A 24,866-nucleotide genomic window follows, 5' to 3' on the forward strand; every position below is an offset into this window, starting at 1 on the left:
TGTCTCTTAAAAGATGGGGAGTCTTTTCTTAAATATAAGCATGTCATATTATAATAACAATCCCCTAATCTTCTCCAGTAAGTAGTCAGTATTCACAATTCTGCAGCTGTTTCATAATTATTTTAAAATTTTGTTTGAATTGGGTTTCAGTAAGGTCCGTGGTTCAGTTGGTTGTTAATGTCCCTTTAGTTTGTATTTAACTACAAGTTTCCTCTCGTTTCTTTATTACTTTTTAAAAAGATTTACAGTGCACTTGTTGTATAAATATTTACATTTATTTACATAAATAATATTATTTATTTACATTTATTTATTAATATTTATTTATTAATGTTATTTACATTTATTTACATTTATTATTTACATAAATAATAAATAGTTACATTTATTTATGTATTTTAGAGAAAAAGAGTGTGTGTGCACTTGTATAAATATTTACATTTATTTATGTATTTTAGAGAGAGAAAAAGAGTGTGTGTGCACTAGGGAAGGGGCAAAGGGAGAGGGAGAATCTCAAGCAGACTGCCCGCTAAGCATGGAGCCAGACATAGGGCTCCATCTGAGGACCTTGATCTCATGACCAGAGCTGAAATTAAGAGTTGGACGCTTAACCCACTAGGCACCCAGGTGTCCCTCTTTTTTTATTGTTATTGAAGAAAAATGGTCTTTTGTCCTATAGAGTTGTTCCCAGAGTGGATTTTGTTCATTGTACCCTTGTGGAGTCATTTAATAATGCTTGTCTGTGCTCTGTATTTCCTTAATCAGGTCATTTGGTTGGGGGTGGGTGGGAAGCAAGCCTAGTTTTTGGTGTTGTGCTCCACCAAGAGGTACGTAATAGTCTTCCATCTCTTGGTTTGTGTGATGGTAGCCAATGATGAACTTTACATGGATCCATTCATTCATTAGGAGCTGCAAAATGCTAATATTTAATTCTATCATTCCTATCTCATTTTTTTAGGTGGAATACTTCTATAAAGAGAAACTTATATTTTCTCAACTGTATGAGTACCTTGAGATATAATTTAAAATACTAAGACCTTTAGATACTATGAAATGAGGGAGTCAGTTTCATAAAAGATAGATAAGACCAAAAAAAGATAGATAAGACAAACCAATAGGTTGTGAGAGTCAAAGGTAGGTAATGAGTTTACCAATACCTTTAAAATAAATTAAGTTAGCATCAGGCATATTTCACTGCAAACTGCTCCCAAGAATGGGTTAAGATGTTTGGGATACTATCTCTTGGCTAAACATTACATTTATTTTTAACATCTACTGCTCCTCAACCCCTTGCCACTTTAAGTAACTCCTGTGATTCTGAGCGGCTTTTTCTGCAGCTGCACTGTTCAGATTTTTTTAAATGATCATGTTTTATTTTTATGAAAATGACCACTTTTTAAAAAAACCAAAGACTATAATGAAATGTTACGTAACTAGAATTAGTTGAGTTTGCTTTTGATTGGAAAGGAGAGAGCCTAGAGACTATATAAACTCGTAAGAACAATTCTGTAGTAAGGTGGCAAAAGCAACTTGCAAATTAGGTGCGAACAAAAGGTTTATGACAAAAGTACCAAGATCTAGGGAAGGACCTTAGACAAAAGGTTTATAGTCTGGTAGGGAGGAAGCAGATGAGACATAAATACTGCTGTGTATTCAAAAGTAGAGCCTGACAAAGCTTAAACACTTTCTAAATATTAACTTTTGCTCTGATTCAGTAATCCCCTGAAAGGCACATCAGTATATCAAACGGTAAAACAAAGCAAAAGATAAAATTATTTGCTCATGCCCAGAAATAAAATTCAGGAATAGGTAATCTCCTTCTGTGCTTCTTTGCCCTTTACTGTAGTGGCACAAACAGCCTGCAAGCGCCCCTGTGTGCGTACCTCAGGGAAAGTAATTTGGTTACCAGTGCTCTGTAATAGCTAGGAATGTGGAAGTTGAGCCCAGACAAATAGTAGACAAGTTAGGTCAGAACCAGCTCTAAGCTTGAAAAAGTTTTTGGTATCACTCTCCTTGCTCAAGATGAAAGATTATGTTTTCAAAGGGCTATTCTACCATGCCAGAATATTCTCATTAAGATATTAAAAAGTCATTGTCCTGGAAATGAGAAACTTGGCCTTCCCTAGTGCCAAATTCTCTAATTTTGGGGAGTCATGATTTAGGCCAGATGCTCCAGAAAAAAATGATCAGTATTAAAGGATGAATTGATGGATTTCCTTTTGTTGCCAAAAGTAAGGGGAAAGGAGTTATGGGGGTGTATGTCAAAGATCTATTTTTGGGGGTTCCTGGGTGGCTCAGTCGTTAAGCATCTGCCTTCGGCTCAGGGCGTGATCCCAGAGTCCTGGGATTGAGCCCCACATCGGCCTCCCTGCTCCACTGGGAGCCTGCTTCTTCCTCTCCCATTCCCCCTGCTTGTGTTCCCTCTTTCGCTGGCTCTCTCTGTCAAATAAATAAGTAAAATCTTAAAAAAAAAAAAAAAAGATCTATTTTTCCCTGGTAGGTGTGGAGTTTCCAGAAGAAACAAACAGATCTCCTCATCGCCTTTTATAAGCATAGAATTACAAAGTTAGAAGCAGCCATGCAGGAGGCACAACAGATGGTGACCAGCCAGGAAAAGTAAGTGACAAATTACAAGCAAACCCTGAACATTGCTGCATGTGTTTATGTTTGTCTTGGGTAAATTGGGTACAGAATTTTTGGTCCCCTCAATCCCCATTTTGTTTTTCTCTTTCTTCCCTGTAGGGGCCCTCCTCACTTTACAGCTTTCCTCTTGTACTTCCCCGTCAAAAATTGCTTCTTTGGAGAAATAAGGCATAGCTTTTCAGTGATAAAGATGAGGGATAGAATTCAAAATGTTACCTCTAGGAGGGCGTATTTTGGAAATCTTAAGCCAGAAGATGGAATCCTCGATGGAAGTTTTCAGACAGCAGCAGGCCAGGGGTGTGTGTGGAAAGGAAAAGGAACGCAATGTAAACTCCTCTGAAATCATACCTAGTGACTGCTTATTTTATCCACCTGATTCTCTTGGCCATCAAACTCCGCCTCTGTCTCCTGAATCCCTAGATCTCTGACAGAGATACCTTGTATAGTGGCAGGCATCTCTCTGTAAGCATTAACTAGATGTCAACAACAATAAAAATCAGGGTTTGTATCCCACTGACCTACTGGAGATGATTATTTCCATCTTTTGCCTAGAGAGCTGTCAGTCTTAAAGAAGGAAAATGGAGAACTGAAGAAATGTCTTGCCATTCTAAAGGTGAATGAAACAGGTTTTCCTTACTATTATTCTTTCTCCTACTTTTCCCATCTGTCTAGCTGACTAGATGTTGTATAGAACAGTGTTTCCTAACCTTTTCCACATCATGGCATAAATAACATAATATTTATACAACAAGTGCACTGTAATAAATGGTCGAGGCCACAGACAACCTAGGAAGACTGAAAGGATCAATATGTCGCACACTGGTAACCCATTCTGGAAAATCAGTAAGTCGTGACATACCATTTGGGGAACTCTCTTATCGAGGAGACATCTGTTGTAACTTAAAATTTCTCTTCAGGGATCCCAAGGCACCTCAGGACCCTTCCTCTTCTTCCAATCCAACTCTATTTCCTAGACGTTCCTTTCTTCCTAAGAATGTTCTTTGTAGTTATATGATTTTCCTATTGACCCTACTACTGTAACTATTCTAGCACATTTTATCCTGTCACTTTCCTTTCTCTCCCCCTTAGACTCTCCATATTTTCCCACATGAATCAGTCTTGGGGATCTCCAATATGTTTTTATGAAAAGGAACTAAGATTTTATTCCGTCAAAGCTAATGATTTCCTAGGGAAACATTGCTGCTATTTTTTTTCTCCTACTGGGAATCTTAGCAACCACAGCTAGAGGACATTGCAGCTTAGTTATCTAGCAAGTAACATTCATTGATTAGAACCCTAATCCTAGCTGCAGCTTCCTTCACTCCCATTTTTTTCACCTACAGGAATCTCCAAATTGGTACCAAGGAAGCAGGTCAGTTTTATCAGTCCCCATACTAGCCCTGTTTGAAAATTGCTGTTCTTTCTTGACTCTTAGCTGCAACACCTGTGTGGGCTCTAAGGTGGAGGAAATGGTTGGTGAATTTATCTTTCACTTCTCCAGTTACTCACTGAAAAGTGCTGAAGTGAAATCTTGAATGTAATGCTCACTCTTATGAAATCCTACTCATCCTTCAAAATTCAACTCACATGTCATTTCCTCTGTCAAGACCACATTAGGCAGAGTTTGATGTTCTATTATTCATTTATTCAACAAATATTAAGTGCCTGTTGTTTATCAGGTATCATGCTAGGTGCTGGATGTACGTCACCAGTTAGTCTGTACCATACCAACTATTAAATCTTTTTTACCTCAGCCCTGTATTGGTGGGTTAAGAGACATGGCTCCTACACTCACAGAAGTTAGTCTAATGTTCTTCCATGTTTCTCTACTTCTAATATACCCATCATAACACTTAAACATTGCTTTTATTTATTTTTGTCTTTCCCACTAGCCTGCGAGACTTTCAAAGTTAGGAACTATATTCTAGTTATCTTTGTAATCTCAGGATCTAGGATGTATAAACACTAAATAAATGCTTATTGGAGAGATGGATGAGAGGACGGTGGGAGAGAGGGAATGATGGATTTATGAGTGGATGAACAGATTGATAGATATATGTAAAATTGATACATATATAATAGATATATGCTTGGTAAGGCACTGAGGGAAAGAAGAAAGGAGGACTTCAAAATTTCTTCTATTATGGGCAGTAGAGAAGGTTTCACTCAGGGAGTTAGAGAGCCAAGGAAACTCATAGGGAGACTTTGCCTCCATATTTGGGGGTGATACCTGTAGTACATGATAGTAAGCAATTTGCACTCAGAGGGTAAGCTGTTATTTCTATGAACAATGATCTGACTGATCCTCTCAGGGGGCACTTAACTTCCGCTTAGAGCTTCCTCTTTTTTTCCCTGCAGGTTGGCCACACCTCGACCAGTGGGCATTACTTCTCCATCACAGTCAGGTAGAGAACATTTGTTTGCCCAAATATCTGTGTGGGATGAATAAATATCCTTTTCCCATATAGAAGATAGTTTCCTTTCAGAGACTATAATGCGATTTTCCTAATCTTGTGTATGATATGAGAGGAACATACAACCAGATGCCCATTTGTGACAGGTTGGCTAGGCAAGGCAGGCCACGACATGGATGGCAGCTCTTCACTCCTCACTTGATTCTCTTTCAGTCACTCCACGACCCAGTTCTCGGCATAGCAGCCAGGTGGTCAGGTGAGTAGGAAGCCTACACAGCCACGTGAAAACTGCTGGCAAAAGTTGGAAGATAAAAGAAATACCTAGATATGGTAGAGGTAGGGACTGAGGAGACTTTAGGTCTATGTCAAGTTTCACACCAGGTTTGTTTGTTTTCTTTTTGTCTCACCTTACGCAGTCGGTCCCCCTCAGTGGAATCTCTCTCTTACAGAATGTCTGGCTTTAGTAGCTTGGGACAAGTAAGTAATATTTACCTTCTCTTCCCAGATTGAGATTTCTAATGCTAAATGAAAGCAAAGATGTCAGGCAAGAATATTAAGCTTATATTGGTTTTGGCATAAATTATCCGATGCCATCCCTGGACTCTCTTTTCTTTTGGAAATGCAGGCCTGATATTAGAAACGAACACAGAGAGGGGCACCAGAGTTGCTCAGTCAGTTGGGTTGGTTTTGGCTGGGTCATGATCTCTTGATCTCATGATCTCGTGGGTCCTGGGATGGAACCCGTGCTGGGCTCCATACCCAGCAGGGAGTCTGCCTGAAGGATTCCCTCCCTCTGCCCCTCCCCCAACTCCCTCACTCTCACTCTCTAAAATAAATAAGTCTTTTTAAAAGAAAGAAGCTAACACAGAGAATAAATGGGATGAAAGTAGTGGAAATGTTCAATGACTGAACTAACAGTAATAATTCATTTTGGAAGGAATAAAGTGTGTATCCTTCTTGAACTAGCATGCCTTTTCTGGCACAACACAGGCTTTAATGTGTAGATATAGAGAAATTACAAAGAATATGGAAACCAGAGAATTGGGATATATTTATTAATTGATGTTTAATATTTGTCCATCAGGGAGCCAGAGGCCTGCAGGGAAGAAGCACTCCCAGGGACTCTTATATTGGTGAGAAGGGGAAAAAAGGGTCAGAAACCAACATATTTTGTGCAGATACCAGCAGATTTCTGGTTTTCTCTGCAAATATAATGCCATTATGCATTTTAGGTGCATAATATAATGCCATTTGTTTTTTTCCAGACACTGATTCCAGGTACCCAGAGATATATTACTACTTTTCAAATAATGATATTCTTGTTCTTAAACTGATAAGGAGAAACTTTTTTTGAGCAATAGAAAGTCACTGAAAACCTCTGGTCAAGAGATGGAAGATAATTTGAGTAAAATAGATTTGGATTTTTTAAGTTGCCACAAGATGGCAGTAGAAGTTAGGTCTAAAAGGAAGGTTAACTAGACACTGATTATGTTGGCCTGAAGGGTATCAGGTTTCTTCAACGTGTATTAATCTTAAAAATATTCCAGTGAAGAATACTCACTTAATTTCTTGTCTCTTTCCTCTTAGAACTATTTTTGTTATTACTATTTTCAAGGACATTAGCCAGTCCATAGAGAATACTTAATCAGAGGATTTCCCTTTCTTTCACAAGAGGCAATTGTGAAATTTGCACATTTTTTTCTAGATAAACCATTTTTGAAAATCATCAAATAGTTTCCCTCCAATTCTTTCATATTCACCCTTTGAAAAATGTAGAATTTCTGGAGAATTTGTCAGGTTAGTAGTAATATTCTCTCTTTCATTCCTGATTTTAGTTATTTGAAGCTTTCTACTTTTTTCTTGGACAGCCTGGCTGAAGACTAGCCAATCTAGTTGAACATTTCAAAGAAACTACTTTTGGTTTTGTTGATTTTCTGTTTTTCTCTTCTCTATTTCATTTATTTCTGCTCTAAGCTTTATTTCTTTCCTTCTGCTTGTTTTGGGTTTAGCTCTCTTTTAGTTTCTTAAGAAAAAAGGTTGGATTATTGATTGGAGATGTGCATTTTTAATGTAGACATTTTCAGTTATAAATTTCACTCTACGCACTGTTTTCATTGTGTCCTCTAAGGTTCAGTATTTTCTGGTTTTTTCATTCGTCTCAAAGTATTCTCTAATTTCTTTTGTGATTTTTTTCTTTGAACCATTGGTTATTTGGCACTATGTTGTTTAATATCAACATATTTTTAATTTTCCCAGATTTCCTCCTGTTATTGATTTTTAATTTCATTCCATTGTGGTAGGACAAAATACTTTGTATAATTTAGATACTTTAACATGTATGGCCTGGGGTGCCTGGGTGGCTCAGTCAGTTACGCATCTGCCTTTGGCTTAGGTCATGATCCCAGGGTCCTGGGATGGAGTCCCGTGTTGGGCTCCCTGCTCAGCGGGGAGTCTGCTTCTCCCTCTGCTCTGACTGCTGCCCTTGCTTTTAGTCTCCCCACAGAGCAGGGAGCCCGCTTCTCCCTCTGCCCCTTCCCCAATTCGTTCTCTCTCTCACTTGCTCTCCCTCAAATAAATAAAATCTTAAAAAAACGCACCTAACAACAAAGTCCTAGAACACATGAAGCAAAACTAACAGAACTGAAGAGAACTAGAGGGAAACTACTGGATGTCAATACCCCACTTTCAATAACAGAACAACTAGACAGAAGCTAACCAATGGAATAGAAGATTTGAACAACATTATATACCAACTAAATCTAACAGACTTCTTTAGAAGTTGAGCTTGTTGGGGGGTGCCTGGGTGGCACGGCGGTTAAGCGTCTGCCTTCGGCTCAGGGCGTGATCCCGGCATTATGGGATCGAGCCCCACATCAGGCTCTTCCACTATGAGCCTGCTTCTTCCTCTCCCACTCCCCCTGCTTGTGTTCCCTCTCTCGCTGGCTGTCTATCTCTGTTGCATAAATAAAAATAAAATCTTTATAAAAAAAAAAAAAGAAGTTGAGCTTGTTGGGTGTGTAGATTCATTTTTTTCCACCTAATTTGGGAAGTTGTCAGCCATTATTTCTTCAAATATTCTTTCTTCAAATATTCTTCTAGAAATCCCATAATGCATATGTTGATATACTTGATGGTGTTCCACCAAGGTCTCCGAGGCTCTGTCCATTTTTCTTCACTATTTTTTCTTTCTCTTCCTCACATTGGATAATCTCAATGGACTTCAAATTGCTGATTGTTTTCCTTGTTTGTGCTGATGAGCTGCTCTAGTGGGAGTTTTCATTTTTGTTATACTTTTCAATTCCAAAATTTATATTTGGTTCTTTTAAATATATTTTTTCCTTATTAGTATTTTCTATTTGTTGAGATACTATACTTACACTTTCCTTTAGTGCTTTAGACACGGCTCCCAAAGATATTTGAGCATATTTTTTAAATAGCTGATTTAGGGCACCTGGGTGGCTCAATTGGTTAACGTCTTGCATTCAGCTCAGGTCATGATCTCAGGGTCCTGGGATCGAGCATTGCGTGGGGCTCCTTGCTCACAGGGAGGCTGCTTCTCCTTCTCTTCCCTGCTCATGCTCTCTCTCGCTCTCTCTCTCTCAAATAAATAAATAAAATCTTTTAAATAAAATAAAATATCTGATTTAAAGTCTGTCTAGACAAAGTCTAGGCTGGGCTTAGTCCAATGTCTGGGCTTCCTCAAGGACAGTTTCTGTTGATGCTTTATTTTTTTATATGGGTCATACTTTCTTGTTTCTTTGCATACTTCATTTTTTGTTGGAAACTGGACATTTAAAATAACATAACATGGCAATTCTAGGAATCAGATTCTTCTCCCTCCCCGGGCTTTTTTTTTGTTCTTGCTGTTTATTGTTGTTTAGTGACTTTTTAAAAATAATTCTATAAAATCTGTATTGTCATGTGGAGCCACCAAAGTCTCTATTCAGTTAGTTTAGTGGGCAGCTAATGATTGGACAGAGATTCCCTTAAACACTTGGAACCAGTAAGTTTCTCAGTCTTTGCTGAGGGATTCCGTGTGTGTTGGGGCTCACTTTCAGCACTTAACCAGGCAATTGACAACTGTGCCTTAGCCTTCAACCTGCTTGTATGACCTCAAGGTAAGAGATTGGGGCCTTTTCAGGTCTTTTCTGAGCATGCATACAGTCCCGCATATGCATATGGTCTAGATCCCAAGAATGTGTTGTTTTCGGAGTCCCCAACAACAACTCATTCCCCATCTCTTCCATCTATGTTTTCCGGTTAGCCTATTATTTGCCCCAATTGATATTCACATCCTCAGGCAGCCCAAAAAAGCGCTTCTAATTGTTTACAACAAACACTCCTGGGGAAAAGTCTTTTCACAGGTGGTGAACTCTAAGCTCCAAGTCCTGATGAGTTTGCGCTCCAGGTCAGGTCAAATAAAGTCAGCCTTGTAAGTGGAGTCTTCCAGTTGCCACTGGACAGGTCAAATGATCATTTTCTGGGAATGAGGCTTTGAAAAAGTTCCAACCCCATTCCATCCCCACGATGACTGCCAGAATGTTGGTTTTCAAGGCTCCCGCGGAGCTGGAGGAGAAATGGGAATAGGGCGAGTTAAAATGCCACAAAGTCCATTGTTCGTAACCTCATTTGGCTATTTTTCTGGAATAAACATTCCCCAGACTGCTACAAACCCTTTGTTAATTTACGGAGTGCTGAAAAAGTTGATTCTGACAATTTTTGCCAGTTTTCTCTTTCCTTTCATGGAGAGGACTTTTGGAGGTCCTTATGCCACCATTTTTGCTGTCACTCCTAACCAATTTAATGACCCTTTGTCTATAGCCATTCTTTCTGGTAATGCCCATCTTAGAGGGGAAACCAATGCACAGATATATTAGAGCACTTCAGGGCGGTAATGAATCCTGGTCCACAAATTAATGAAAGAGATGGGGGGCCTGGGTGTCTCAGTCGGCTAAGTGTCTGCCTTCAGCTCAGGTCATGATCCCCTGGAGTCCTGGGATGGAGCCCCCACATGGGGCTCCCTGCTCAGCAGAGTCTGCTTCTCCCTCTCCATCTGCCTCTCCGGAGCTGTTTGTGCTTTCTCTCTCAAAATAAAATCTTTAAAAGAGAGAGAGAGAGAGGAAAGCGCCTTTAGGAGACACTGCTAGGTGATTTGTGAGCCTTTTCATTTGCTATTCGCCCCTAAGCCTAACATATATACTGAAAATCTTTGGTCCCCAGTTTCTTTGCCCTGGTCCCAAGTATACCCGAATGAATCTCTCCTCCAGTTCATGGGTTATCTCACAGGCTCATTTTTATGTTTTCCAGAAACCCCTTCACCAGCTTCTACTCACAGCCTATCTTACCGGTAAGTAATTATGCTCCCTTTCACTGGACATCTGTTCACACTGACACTCTGCCAGCAGCCCTGGGGTTACTTTTCTACTGGCTTATACCACTGAAGTTTATAAATCTACCTTGCAAACAAGAGAGCATTTAATAGTACTGTGTCTTATATATGTCCAAATCACTTTCAGTCGCAAGCAGTGTATTTATTTCCCATCTTTTCTAAATATATAGGCTCTCCTTTTACATGTGCTTTTTACCTTTACCTTCCTTTTCCCTGCTAATGCTTCTATTTCCCCTCCTTAGGCCTTCACCTGCCTCTTCTGGACAGGGGATTTTTTCTTTCAGACCATCCCTAAATGGTGGGGATTCAGGCCACACAAGAGTCCTCACCCCCAACAATTCAGGTATGTTAAATAACATTCCCAAAGGAATGGAGCTTCAACCATTGACATATATACTAAAAGGAAGATTTTCAAGACGAAAAGAAGTTAGGAAAAGAAAGGACTTTGTAGCCTACCTCTTAAATTGCTAAGTCTTTTCCCTTCTGAGTGGTGTTCTACAGATTAAAACCTACCTATTTACCCTGACCCATAAGTAACACTGCCAAAGAACTGCCCAAGGGAGTTATCTTTCACCATTTCAATTCTGTCCTTCAGGTCAGAGGGAAAGCAGAACCCCACTAGAGAGTCTTCCTGGTTTCCAGCTACCAGTTCAGCAGGTGAGCCCTGGCTAGTCTAACTTGCCTGCGTAAAAAAAACTCACACGGTTAGGCCTGCACATGAAATGCCTTTCTGGTCTCCTGTAAAGGTGGTAGAATATAACCAGTGGAGAATGACATGGGTTTCAAATGTGGTATCATATGTTCACAATTTTCCAGGATCATCTCAATTTCAACGATTCTGTCCTAACTATCAGATTAGCTTCCTAGTTTGGGGTTTAAAAATTAGGTCACATGGTAGTGAATGGCTTTAAACTGAGAGGACTTGGCCAGTGTGAACTAAGTGCGTAGACACAACTAACATTCCCAAAAGTTCCACAAAAAGGTATTTCAGTGGAATATATCTTCTGGGTAGAGGTCCTGCTTAGATAAGGAAAAACCATGTGCACTTCTCTAGAGATGGTTAGAATAATGCTTTATAAATGTATGGGGCTCTGATATGATGTAGGCAACAAGAGGAAAAGAGCATGGGAACGAGAAGAGAGGTTTGTTCGGAGCTCTACATGAAAAGTGCAGTCTTGCCTTTTCAGTTAACTTCTATGGCCCGGGTTTTGAGGATATTTAGGCCCTTTATCAATGCCAAGCTCCTGGTGACCCCAAGGACATTCTAAGGTAGGTAAATATTTTGCTCTCATATTCCAAATGCCCTTTATTTTCATTGGCAAAAAATTAGGGTCTAAGCCCTAAGAGGCAACCCTGGGGAAATAACATCCTCACAAGTGGAGGGATTAACTTACAGATGAGAAAGAATTAGGAGACATCTAAACCATCTACAAATATATGGCCCCTAGTTGGATCCTGATTGAAACAAACTAAAAAAACAAAAAAACATTTATGAGAAAGTTGAAAACTGAATACCCCTTGGATATTTGATATTAGGGAATTGTTAATTTTTTTTTGTAGGCATAATGCTATTCTGGTTATGTTTTTAAAAATAGTCTATCTTTGGGAGATAACTTACTAAAATATTTAAAGATAGGAAGTTAGATGATTGTCTGGGTTTTGCTTTAGTATAATCTAGTGGACATAGGACAGAGAGAGAGTAGAAATGAAACAACAATTCACCATGAGTTATTTGTTGAAGTTGGGTGACGGGTACTCGTCAGCTCGTATACTACTCCGCTTTTGTATTGTTTGAAAATTTAGATAATAAAGTTTTAAAGAAGTTATTAAAAGAAGTGCCACCTCCGCAGAGGCGTAAGAATACCGCCTTACTGGTACTCCTCTCTCAGCATAGTCTCCAGGTCTCCAGTATCCTCTCCAGGTCTTCCAAAATAGCTTTTTAAATATTCCGCCTTATTATTACCATAAGCCACTAGAGAGTTTCATAATTAGCAACAAAGCCTTTGTCGCACTAGGTGTATAAAATCTTAAGCTTGGGAAAGTTAGTTATCACACAGTGGAAAAAACTATGGGGAAGCAGCAGTGGTGATTTGCTGTCTTGATAAACTTCACATAATGGTTTGAGAGGGCCTTAATTACGCTTTTTGTTATAAATGCCCATATCTGCCTTCCTGCCCTCCGCCGCAGACTCTCTACGAACAGAGACAGATGGGATTAGCCAGGTCAAGAGAAGCATGGACTACTTCCAGATGAAGGTTCTTCAAGGTCTGATCTATACATACTGCATTAAGGAAGGCCTATAGCATCCAATACCCAATAAGAGCGATGGCCTTGGAAAATGTTTCCCTGCCTTGTTTCCTGGTTTCACTTTGTACCCTTACCTCTCTTGACCTTTACCATATACACCCTGTATTACCTCCTAGAAAAATGGTCGGGCGTTATATAAGGCTAGTACTTGAGGAAGATGCTTAGATCTCTCCCACATTCATGAAGCTCTCATTTCCTGCACATTAAAGGTTTTGAAAACAATTCTTGGCATCACTGAGGGTGAGAGGTAATATACTCATGAAGTATGGTTCGTTTCTATATTTCATTCTTTTAGCTTTGGTTATATTTTTCCATTGCCAGTGTTAATAAGCAACAACTCTGTTCCTTGTCCTCATTTATTATCCTTCTGTTTGCCTATTTCCTCTATGCCTGCTTAACTATGTTGATTTTTCTTTCTGTCGGAGAACAGTTGGAGACCCAGACTTTCAGCTTACTTAAGTATATGGATAAAATAAAGACGTCCTTTCATTGTTATTGCAACTCTATTGGTTTTATATTACAAGCTCTAGAATGGTAGAATGGGCAAAGACCACCACCACTGAGATGAAGCCTGTATTCTTCTTTGGGTACTAAATAGAAATGAGGAATTAAATGTGCTGGCCACTGGCAGGCAGGCCATAAGCAAAAATATGGAAAAAGTGTAAACACAGCAAACATCTGCCAGAAATAAATTAGGTCCTGGGAATGACCCTGAAGCTGAACTAGGATTCCCTATTCTTTCTGGAACCCTGAATTTATTTATTTATTTTTAAAGATTTTATTTATTTATTCGACAGAGATAGAGACAGCCAGCGAGAGAGGGAACACAAGCAGGGGGAGTGGGAGAGGAAGAAGCAGGCTCATAGCAGAGGAGCCTGATGTGGGGCTCGATCCCAGAACGCTGGGATCACGCCCTGAGCCGAAGGCAGTTGCTCAACCGCTGTGCCACCCAGGCGCCCCCTGAATTTATTTTTAAAGGCATTTCTAGACACTTCTTCTGGGCAAAAGCCTGTGCTGTAGCAGGTGCAGGAAACAGATCTGCCCAGTGATAGATACCGATGTACTGCCTTTTAAAGTTTTTGTTCTTTTAATTTTTTTTTAAGATGTATTTATTTCAGAGAGAGCGCGCATGTGCACATGCGAGTGGGGAAAGGGACAGAGGGAGAGGGTCCTCACACAGAGGCCCCACTGAGTGCAGAGCCAGGTCTCACGACCCATGAGATTATAACCTGAGCCAAAACCATGAGTCGGATGCTTAACCGACTGAGCCACCCAGGCGCCCCAAGTTTTTGTTTTCTTAATCTACCTCAATATATCCTGCCGCTTTAAAAAATGTATATATATATATATATATATATATATATACACATATACTAAATCAGAATGTTAATGGATTCGGCTCCATTAATGTCTAAACCATAGAAGTGGCAAAGTGGAGGAGAGAGAAACAATTTTATTTGTGGCCTTTTATTATTATTCTAGCAATATGGGGCTTCCACTCTTATTTCTAGATGGTTAACCCACTGTTATCTTTATATCTGACTCCATCTGATGAAAACCATTCTAAAACATCAATAATCAATTCAGTTAAAGACCAGAGTCCCTCTGTCCCCAAGACAGATCCTATAGAGGAGAAAGTCTCAATTACAGACACAAATTGAACCAACACCAAAAAAGATGAAAAATTAGTCTCTGTCAAGCTAGGCAGGAGGGAATTTCAGGTTTGTAAAACCAAACCTGGAACCTACCTGCACCCACCTTCCGAAAAGTAGAAACCATCCCTCTCCTCTATCCCTCTGTAACCTAACTCTACTTTTTAAAAGGACATTTCCCCTAATTCCCACATCCAATAAATATCCAGTCTAAATTATTCTCCACCCAATTATTAAACTTTTCACAAGCTCCATGGGGAAGATTTACCCTGAGACAAATAGTGAACAGAATGGGGATTTTGGAAAAAGATAAAAAAAGGACAAGGCAAAATGGTCCCAGTATCAGAAATGAAAACATTCTGCTACCTGTGCAACTCAGTAACAACGAAGGTAAAACATAGAGTCAAGTTGGTGTGCGTTAAGAAAGACTTGTGATGAGACTGGGACATACTAAGACTCTTAGCTGTATTATGCATGGACTTGTGCTCAGAAAGAAAAGGGGTGTGAGGCAGCCTTACATTCCAGGGGAAATGGTGGGACTGGGGGATGCACTGGAATCATCAATTGAATAAAAATTCTTTACTCCTCCTTTCCAATCCTCCGGTAGATACGGGGCCAAGGACTGGCCTCTCCATAGTACACTAAGGGAAAACAACAGCAGACATGAAGAGGGCAAATGCCTTTTCCCAGCCCACGGCTCAGACCAGATCCTTAGCACTCTCTTCATTGAGACGAGAGGGCTGATTTCTGCTCATCCAGTCCCCACCTCTCTTTGGGTCCTATGGTCATCCTCCCTGGTCCACCCTCACTACATCCCCGATCCCCCAACCTCAAGAACACAGTTTTTCAGTTCTTTGCCACAAGGTAATTTAAAAAAATGTGGTTTCTTTGTTTAAACAGTTACTAAGTTGGTTCATCTTTTAGTAACAGACCTTCCCTCCCCTAGTCCCCTCGACTCAGTCCTGTATGATCACATCGTCATCGTCCTCCTCATCCTCCTCCTCCTCCTCTTCATCCTCGTCATCTTCTGGCAGTTCTTCCTCCTCCTCTTCCTCCTCTTCATCTAGACAAACCACCACCTCAGCTGGCTCAGGTAATCGAGAGTCAAACCAATCCAGAACCTGCTGGGTGCTAAGCCTTGATGCCTGACTCAGTTGAGGGATATCACTTTCCCGTAGCTGTTGGTGGGCTGCCCAGTACCTCTCCAGGGGTCGTATATCCGGTGGGGGTGGGGGGTTCGGCAGAGATGGTGTCTCAGCCCATTCATTCAAGGAGCGGGTTGAAGGTGGGGGTGTGGGAATTGCTGGGTCCTGGAAACTAGGGGCACCAGGTACAGCGTTGTCCCGAAACCATTTTAGTTGCCCATGCTTCAAGGCATAGCGTGTGTCACCAAACCACTGAATGATCTCAGGCCGAGGTAAACCAGTGATCTGTTCTAATTTATGGTAATCCTCACGCCGTGCCCATTGGCACTGTAAAAAAAAAGATTTGAGGATAGCCAGCTGCTCTTTGGTTTTGCGCTTGGTCTTTCGCTGGCGTTGCATATCTGGGGAAAGGTAGTCTGCAGGGCCAACCCTACCTGGTACTGAGTTATGTCTTAGCCCCTGGGGCCAGGCTGGCTCCAAATGTGGGGGCAGTGCCTGTTCATTGGGGGACAGTGGCTGTGAAATACAGCCCAGTGACTGGAGGGGTCTAGAGGTGGCAGGAGCTCCATTAGCCAGTACCGGGAAAGTGGAAGAAGAGGCAGAGGAAGGAGGAGGAGTCGTATTAGATGATGACTCCTGCTTACAACTACTAGCAAGTAGTGAGATTGGTGGGGGCTTATCCCGAGCACGTGACTGGTGGACAGCTGTGGAGTGATTCCAGGAAGCAGAGCCTAGGCCACGTGACTGGTTGGGACCTCTGCCTGCCTGCTCCTTAGAGAAGCCACTGCTTTGAAGATCCTGCCAAAAATCTGATTGGTGGGGGAATGCCCCACTGCCAGGTGCCATCAGGGGTTCCTTTGCTTTCTGGTGACTCAGCAGCTCTGAGGACTCCTCGGGCTCTACCTTCAATCCTTTCATCTGGGTGGACTCACTAAGAGTCAGGGGCACTATCCCAAGACCCACTTGTTCTGGAGGTGGCATTGGAGAAGGAGGCACCTCCTCGGGGGGCCGCCCTGCATGATGAGTAAAAGAGAGGAGGGATTTGAAATGGAGCTGGTCCCGATGGTACACCACTCGGGCTCGAGTCTCTTCTATTTCTTCAGATGACCAGCTAATGCCACAGCGGAGGCGCTGGGCCATGAACCAAGTCTTGACTTTCTCCATCTGCAGCCCATAGCGTAAGCAGAGAAGGGCAATGTCTGCTAGACTGGGATAGGGGAAGTAGCTGAAGGTCTGTAGCAAGTGTTCATTGCCATCCAGCTCACTGGTCTGGGCTGCTTGGGTCCACACAAGCTGTAGCTCCTCGGAGATTGGAGGCAGGCAGATGAGCCCCGCCGGGGAGCTATTAAGACTGCTGGCCTCTTTATTAGGAGGCATGGTGCTCTCTGATCTGTGCCCTTCAGAGATAGCTGTAATAAGAAGAGAAACAGCTCAATCACTGGGGCTCCTCTTTCAGCCCATTGCTCAATTTCTGCCAAACAAAAGTGCTGGACTCCAATACAATCAACTGTCTGTGTACCGTGCTGGATTGCTTTTAAAGTGTTTTAACAATTTCTCATTTAATTTTCCTAACTTTATGAGCCTGTTATAATTCCTGTCATATGTATGGGAAAACCAAAGTCCATAGAAGTTAAATTACCCCAAGTCACATGACTAGTGAATACTGTCCCCAGGACAAAAATCTGTCTTTAGAGGTTAAGGAGGAAAACTCATCCTTCTATTGCCTTTATTTTTCTAATTCAGACTCACTTCATCCTCTAAATTCATGGAACAGGAGTCACAAAATGAAAACTGAACCACAAAAACATGAAGTGCAGTAATCTCAGAACTGATGCAAATGCTTAAACTCCTGACAATTTATGATTCTCTCTAGAATGTGGAGACAGGTGGGAAATACAAGAGAGGAGTACCGAGAAGGCAGGACAGCACTGTTCCTCTGCCCAGCCCCCGGCCCCCTTTCCTCTTCCCTTCTCAGTGGTGGAGTCCTTCAGGGAGGGGAATGATGGTGCCTTTAAGCCCTAAACCCAAACCTGCTAAGCTTTATTTTCTCTCTGTACGATAAGAGACAGGTCAGATATCTGGGATAAATGGGGCTTACTCCTTCTGGGGTTTGGGGTCCTGTGGGGGTAGAGAGAGGGAACTGTTTCCACCAAGTCATCCTCGGAACAAAGGTTAGCCCCTCCCCCCAGCCTTTGTCTCTTCCAACAGCTCAGTCTCTCTCTGGGGAGCCTGGAGAGCTCCCTCAGACTGTAACAGCCCCTACACACAGGGCCGAAGGCCTGCTGCTCTTATCTCTGTAGCCCAGCTTTTTTCTCAGGGCCAGGTGGGCACATGCACTACGAATTGCAGCCAGGTCCTGCAAGGTCCCCAGCAGCGCCACTGCTCCCAGGGCTGTGGGTGTGGGGGCTGCAGGGAGAGCCCCTGACTCTGCATCATTCCTGAAATCCCTGCTCAGGTTATTTCCTAGGAAGTTCTGTTGACCAAATTTTAACTCAGCTCCCTGCCTGGGCATTAGAAACTCTCACAGATCTGTCACCCTTTAGTCTTAGAAAAATCCCATCCGAGTTTACAAATATTTACCTCTGATGTGTTAAGGATGGGACAGGATTCCTATGTAAATGCTACATGATGAACTGAGAAGAATCTCAAGTCCAGGAAGTTATAGTACAGTGTGGTATCAAGGGATTTTATGACGATTAGAAAAATTCAGAAGCATTTTAATGAGTCACCATTTCCTTTTAACAAGCGGATCTAATGAACCGAAGGCCATGCAGATCCCAAAGGCTTGAAGAGAGCCTGAAGAGGGCAAATGGAGGCAGCATGGCACAGTGGGTAGAAATATGATCCCTGAGTAAGGCCAGCCTGCAGTTTGAATCCTAGTTCTGCCACTTACCAGCTACGTGATCTTGGGCAAGTTACTGAACTTAGGGGAGCTTTGGTTCCTCCATGTGTAAAAAATGCACAGTGCTAAGTGTCTGTAAAGTTGTATATTTTTACCAGGCACCTACTATGTGCTACGTGTCCTGTGTAGGCAACGCCTAAAGCAGCTGTTGGGGTGGAGGCCTGGATGAGGCAGATGTGAGATTAACTGCAGCTCCACCCCTTCCTAGAGTGCTGCCTGTCCTTGGACAAATTATTGAACCTCAGGAAGCCTTAGTTTCCCCTCAGAAAGAAAGGCGGTCAAAACAGCACTTTCCTCACAAGTTTTTGGCTAAATGAAAAAAATGCAGTTGATGTGATGTCCAGAACAAAGTAAAGGCTCAATAAATAGCAGCTTCTCTCATTACTTCAGCGTCACAGGGTGATTCTGATATAAGGGAATGCCGTTCTCCTCCTAGACGAGGGAAGTGAAGCAAAGGCTGCATTCTTCAAAATCATTGTTTTCAATCTCTTTTTGCAGGGTCCTAATTCTAATGAGCAGTGGAGGAAACCAGGGTATCCGTGATTTTATGCTCTTTACATTTTGGGAGTTGGATATGACTCCAGAATGGATTGTGCTGCTTTAAAAAATATGAAAATCACAGCTTTAGGAGAATTGAATCCATAATTTGAAGATAAATCCTTTTTGATTGCGAGATGAATTGCCAATGTGGTAGTAACTCTACCCGTACCCTCCAGGTTCATCCCAGACACAGCTGAGCAGCCTGTGAGCAACTGACAGGTGCTAAACCACCACTTAAGACATTGTGGCCCACCAGGAACACCAGGAAACCTAAGCTGGAGAATAGGTTATGATTGCAACGCTTGACATCTACTTAACCTTATTTGTGTCCTGTTTTTTAAGGACACAGTTATACTTTAGATAAAACTGTAGCATAAGGAATAAAGCAGTCCAGTGTAAGGATGAAGACTGCCAGACAGGAAGTAAGACAGGCACAGCTATAAGCCTTACAAGGAAGCATTTTTGCTTTCATTCATGTGGTTTACTATCGTCCAGATTCTCATGGTATCAATTTGATGTTTCAGTATAACAAGCAGTAATGCAAATACTGTATTTGGTGTACTGTATACATCCAGCTTTCCAATTACACACACACAAAATTGTGGAAGATTTCCTGATATAGGATGGTGGCTTAAATCAAGGCACAGCTGTATGGCTACCTGGTACCTCCCTGGAAGAATATGGCTTTGACGTAGGAAGAAACTACCACCAGACGTGGCTCATGAGAACCATAGCAAGGAGGGTAGACGCCCACAGTAATCAAAACCACAATGAAGACACTGGTGTCTTGTGTTCTTATGCCTCCATTTGGAAAGGGTAGAAGAAGGGAATCAAAACTGAAGAAACAAGGACTCCTATGGGCAGAGATGGTAGTGATGGTGGGATTACCTATTCTGAATAATTACTAAATTTGTATCCTTATTAAATATGCTGGATATGCCTTATCGCCACTTCAAGGAGCTAATAAGAAATGTAATGAGAAAAACATATATAGAGAGGATAACACCCTTCTTTCCCTTTGGGCTTTCCATACCCATAGACAGATGACAGAAAAGAATGGACTACCTTAAACTTCCAGTCTAGGTGTACATACAATCCTAGGAAAAAGAGGTATTCACAACTTTAGGCTTGAGCCTAGACTTATGGTTAAAGCAGGAGACAGTTCAAATGAGAAGCTAATGATCCTGCAAAATTACCCTGTATCTTTATTCAGAGAAGAACTGAAGTACTGATTGAAACGTGTTTTGGTGATACAGTTTTAAGGGCCTTAAAGAATCTTTAGTGGTATTCAACTTATGTGCTTCTCAACTTTTTGGGTCATGAACTTCTTTGAGAATCAGATAAAGGTATGGACCCTCAGAACGTTATGACTACCCCCCATAAACATCCAAACTTACACATTATATATAATCTCAAGAGGGTTCACTCACTGCCCAGAAGCCCAAGTTAAGAACCTCTGCCTTATGTCCCTCCAACTTAATAAAAAAGGAGTGATGATAATTGCTTAAAGAGGAACATACAGCTTGATGTGAACGAATGGAAGGAGTGGATGGAAGACTTGAGAATTTAAGTCTAGAAGGGACTGGGTATTGGTGATATCAGGTGGAGTGAGTGGAAGGGAGAGGTGTTCAATTGGGCCAGGAGCCTGGCTTAACTGATCCACTGGGTTATGTGACTGACACCCACAGTGTGCTGTGTCCTAGAGGCTGGTCGGCTAGTCTCTAGTGTGCCAAAATCATCTGCTTCCTTCAGCTGCCCTGTGTGCCTGGACCAGTTGTGTGTGAATCCCAACCTGTTTATGCCTGGTTTTTTTTTTATTTATTTATATAATAATGTAATTAAATATCACATAAGCTTATGAAAAATTAGTGACTAAAAATTGTTTCTATGAGAACAAAGTCAGATGTTAAGGAGTGTACAACTGTTGAGTGGGGAATAGTAGGCAACTGTAAAAAGATTGGAGGGGTAGGGGGCTTAAAAATCTCAAAAGTATTCTGCATTTGGATTGCTCCAAAGTGTTTAAATTTTCACTGCATTAAAAAAAAAAAAAACCCTGGAAATCATAGATGAGAGGCAGTGGCACATTAGAATTAATGGGAAACTTAAACCAGGGAACCCTCCTCCTCATTCTGATTTAATTAGTCTGGACTAGGGCCCAGGCATCAGTACTTTTTAAAGTTCTCAGGGTGCAGCCAGATTTGAAATTCGCTTGTGCAGTTTATACTAGAAAGACAACTGGGAACTCCAATCAGCAGACTTACACAAAGAAAACGCCTGGACACTACCCCAAAAGATTGGTGCAATGAACATACTTTTAATGACAATGCTTAAGATATGTATGCATCATTTAAAAAAATCCCAAGTTTAACTGGCTTTTTTTGTTTTTTCAATCATTGCCACCTACCTGTCCTAATCATATAATAGAAAAGGGCTTCAAATGTATGGTGAGAAGGAGGTTCATATGATAAAAGATCTGATCTGGGCCCACATTACCAAACAGGTCTCAGCTTGAGTCTTCTTTCAGTTTACAAGTCTCAGATTAGGACGCAAAACCAGGAACCTCTGAGGATTCGAGTTCTCACTTTCCTGGTTTGTTTTCTGAGTATGGCTGGGTAGGGGGTCAGAAGGGGCAGTTTCTCCCAAACCTTTCATTCCCAAAGACCACTGCTCCCCAGAAGTAAGGCCAGATTTCTGTAGTGTGTTGAGGTCGCCAGGAGGTAGTCGTGGGGGGAGGAGGAGAGGCCTGGGAAGGAAACGTTTCTCCTATCCTCCATTTCGCAGGCAGTCTACAAGGCTCCAAACTGGGTCAGAGAACAAAAAGTTGCTGCACTTGGGGCGATGAGCCCCAGGGAGCAGGCGAATCTCAATCCTCCCCTCGCGGAGGGCGTCCCAACCCAGCCTTCCCCTCCTCCCTACACACCCACTCACCCTCCCCCAGTTACAACAGGGAACCGAAAAGTCCAGAGGAGAAACGAGAGAGAACCCGGCGACTTCGAGCCTAGAATTCTCCTCCCCCCCAACGTGGGGATGGGGCTCCGGAGGTCGGAGATCTTACAGGGGCTGGGAGGGGAAGTCGAAGGGGCTGGGGATCACTCACCGCGGTCCGGCCCGGGCGGCGGCTCCCAGCCTCGCACCATGGGCCGGGGGGAAAGGGGGAGAAAGGGCAGGGGGCCTCCGGGGTGGGAGTGGGGTTCCCGCCCGGTGCGGCCTGCTCCAAGCCCACCCGCGCGGAGGGCCGGGACCGGGACTGCCCCCCCTGTCCCCCAGAGCGCGCCCGTCTAGCCCAACCCTGCTCGGGCGAGTTGGAGGCGGGGCGGATGGGTGGGGCGGGCTCCAGGGGCGGTGCCAAGGTGGCCCGAGTCCCGATTGGTGGAAGTAGGCAGGCGGGCCCCGGCGGAGCTCAGTGGGTCGGCCATTGGCTGCGTGAGTCTCGGCTGGAGTCGGTTATTGGCTGCGTGGGCCTCAGCCGGGGTGGCTATTGGCTGCCTAGGGCAGGGAAGATGTCCCCCAGGGACAGGGTGCTGTGAATGGTACCTCCCCCCCCCCCCCCCCCCCCCCCCCCCCTTCCCCCCCCCGGCCCCCGCCTCCAGCGCCCCGGCAGCCTCCACCTCCCTGCGGAGCCAGCCCCTCGCTCCCCGCCCCGACGTCGAAGCTCTGGGCGCCCATTGGCTGAGTTGCNAATTCACAGCAGTTTGTTGAATCGTCCAAGACCGCCTTGCAACTACTCGCCATTTGTTCCTCCTGAAGGAAGACTTTTTTCAGCATCCCCTTGCCGGCCATACACGCGAGTAGAACCGAGCCGAGCCGCGCCTGCCCAGCCGAGGGCCGTCAGCAGCGTCACTGTAAACGAAGTGCCTAGAGCAACCGGGAACTTGTTCTCCGGATGGATCAGATGTCTTGCCGTCTGAAGGACGAGGATCCCAGCAGCCCGGCGCCCTCGGAACACCGAACAGGTGTTCCCAAAGACTAAGTGCCGGAAGGGGCACCTGTTTGGGACCCACCAGACCCCTAGGCCCCCCTTTCTGTCCCAGTGAGGAGTACCTGCAACTCTGCCTCATATTTAGGGGACCTCGGTTTTGGCTATCAAGAAAGGGATGGGATTAAAATGGACTTTTCACCAAAGTAGTCACACTCTGAAGTTGTGGGCCAAAAGTTCATATATTTGGAATTTGGGCCAAAAATCTGTAAATTTAGGATTCTCGGTCTTTAGACTAAAACTTGGAACCAGAACTTTCTGAAGTGATTCTTTTTTCTCATATGCTGGTCTTTGAAAAAGTCTTTTTGCCTATTTAGGTCACTTAATAGCTTATATAGCTACAATAATTTATAAAACAATTTCAGACTTTGTATTCCACGGACATCATCCCTCCCATATACTCCCCCCAAAACCCAACCCCCATTACGGATTCTTTATTGCTCCAATTTAAGGTCTAGAGCACTTTCATGGTTGTCAGACATCAGAAATGTATTTCCACTTCAGCACTGAGCCCCATTTTATGTTATGCCTGTATTTGTACCTGCCCACCTCCCAGCCCCCATTGCATTCAATAAAAATTTCAACCTCCTAAGAGCCAGCCCTACAATCTGCAAACTAGCATCCAGCAAAAACATAATAGGCGTAAACAAGGAAAGATATATATACTTAGCTTTAGAGTTAGAAACTTCTGATCCTTTAGGGTTTAAGCCAGGGCTGGTAGTATACATAGACTTTGTCCTAAATCTTGACTATTACCATACCCCAATAGTTTGTATATAATAAAAAGAAAAGTGAAACACTTTAGGCGGCAGCAGCCCTCAGTTTTCAGTGGAGAAGTTGTTCTCCCATAATCCAAACAAATAACAAGACTGGGTTGACTGGGAAGAACTCATGCTTATCTGGCTGGAAAGCCAGGCAGACAGTCTGTGGGAACTTAGTGTCTGCCCCTCTATAGGCGGTTCAGTTAGGCACCCTGGACAACATTAATCACGGGCTTTTGAAAATATGAAAGGTGGACAACTCTGCCACCTTTCTTGTCTCATTAAGACACTCACTCCTGAGACTCAGGAGTAGGGAGCAGAGTTGAAGACAGGTTTAGGAGAGGGGAAGTCCAAGTAAAGAAGAAACTCATCTGCCCCTTTTCTGGAGCCTCCCTCTTTTTTTTTTTTTAATTAAGATTTTATTTATTTATTTATTTGAGAGAGAGGGCACAAGCAGGGGGAGGGGCAGAGGGAGAGGGAGAAGCAGGCAGGGAGCCTGATGTGGGGCTCCATCCCAGGACCCTGGGATCATGACCTGAGCCAAAGGCAAACGCTTAACTGACTGAGCCACCCAGGCTCCCCGTGAAGCCTCCCTCTTATGTGGATTTCACCGTAAAGCTTTAGGGGATGGAGTGGACTGGGATGAGGATTGGAAGAGAGGAAGAGATGCAGGCTGACAATATCAGACAAGGGAGGACCCCACCTTTAGCAAGACAACAACCCTTCCCAGCTCTTTCAGGGACTAGTGCTGAAGAATGGGGACTCATCATGTCATCTTCAATATAGAGATGTTCATTCCCCATCTTTGGTGAAAATTCTCTCTTTCTTTGCATGGCTTAGATATTAGCAGGATTAACCAAAGGCACATTTACCATATAGCTAAGGAAACTCAAGTTTTAGGGCCATCCCTTTCACAGACTTCTTCCAAAGTACTGGAGGAGCCCCAGGAATGTGTGAACGTGGTCATGGTTTTTTGTAAAACTTGAAAAAAAATATGCAAACTGCAATTTGCTAAGATTGATGTCTCTTTCCTTTCTGACTTCCCCTCCATTACACTTCTCCTTTTGTCAGGTGGCAGTGGAAAGGCCATGGGTATTTTGGGATTGGCTAAGGAAACTGAGTTGGGAATACATTTAG

General features: G+C 42.9%; 2 protein-coding genes across 2 annotated transcripts in view; one reads left to right on the forward strand and one right to left on the reverse strand.

Annotated features, from left to right (window-relative positions):
• RNF212B (ring finger protein 212B) overlaps positions 1-12,761 on the forward strand; it is a 29,971-nt gene extending 17,210 nt beyond the window's left edge. Inside the window, exons 5-15 of the mRNA XM_034648635.1 lie at positions 2,501-2,616; positions 3,196-3,256; positions 3,987-4,015; positions 5,002-5,048; positions 5,271-5,313; positions 5,474-5,534; positions 6,142-6,190; positions 10,365-10,404; positions 10,689-10,789; positions 11,042-11,103; positions 12,634-12,761. Coding sequence (XP_034504526.1) covers positions 2,501-2,616; positions 3,196-3,256; positions 3,987-4,015; positions 5,002-5,048; positions 5,271-5,313; positions 5,474-5,534; positions 6,142-6,190; positions 10,365-10,404; positions 10,689-10,789; positions 11,042-11,103; positions 12,634-12,699 — 675 coding nt within the window. The 3' untranslated portion in view covers positions 12,700-12,761. The remainder of the gene's footprint in view (positions 1-2,500; positions 2,617-3,195; positions 3,257-3,986; positions 4,016-5,001; positions 5,049-5,270; positions 5,314-5,473; positions 5,535-6,141; positions 6,191-10,364; positions 10,405-10,688; positions 10,790-11,041; positions 11,104-12,633) is intronic.
• Positions 12,762-14,188: 1,427 nt separating this feature from the next.
• HOMEZ (homeobox and leucine zipper encoding) lies at positions 14,189-22,321 on the reverse strand. Its single transcript, XM_002926012.4, has 2 exons — positions 22,090-22,321; positions 14,189-16,959 (listed from the first exon to the last, which is right to left on the reverse strand). Exons 1-2 carry the CDS (start codon positions 22,127-22,129, stop codon positions 15,362-15,364), a joined length of 1,638 nt encoding a protein of 545 aa, XP_002926058.2. The 5' UTR covers positions 22,130-22,321; the 3' UTR covers positions 14,189-15,361.
• Positions 22,322-24,866: the final 2,545 nt, after the last annotated feature.

The sequence above is a fragment of the Ailuropoda melanoleuca genome, chromosome 20, assembly GCF_002007445.2.
Source record: "Ailuropoda melanoleuca isolate Jingjing chromosome 20, ASM200744v2, whole genome shotgun sequence".
In the NCBI taxonomy this organism is placed as follows: domain Eukaryota; kingdom Metazoa; phylum Chordata; class Mammalia; order Carnivora; family Ursidae; genus Ailuropoda; species Ailuropoda melanoleuca.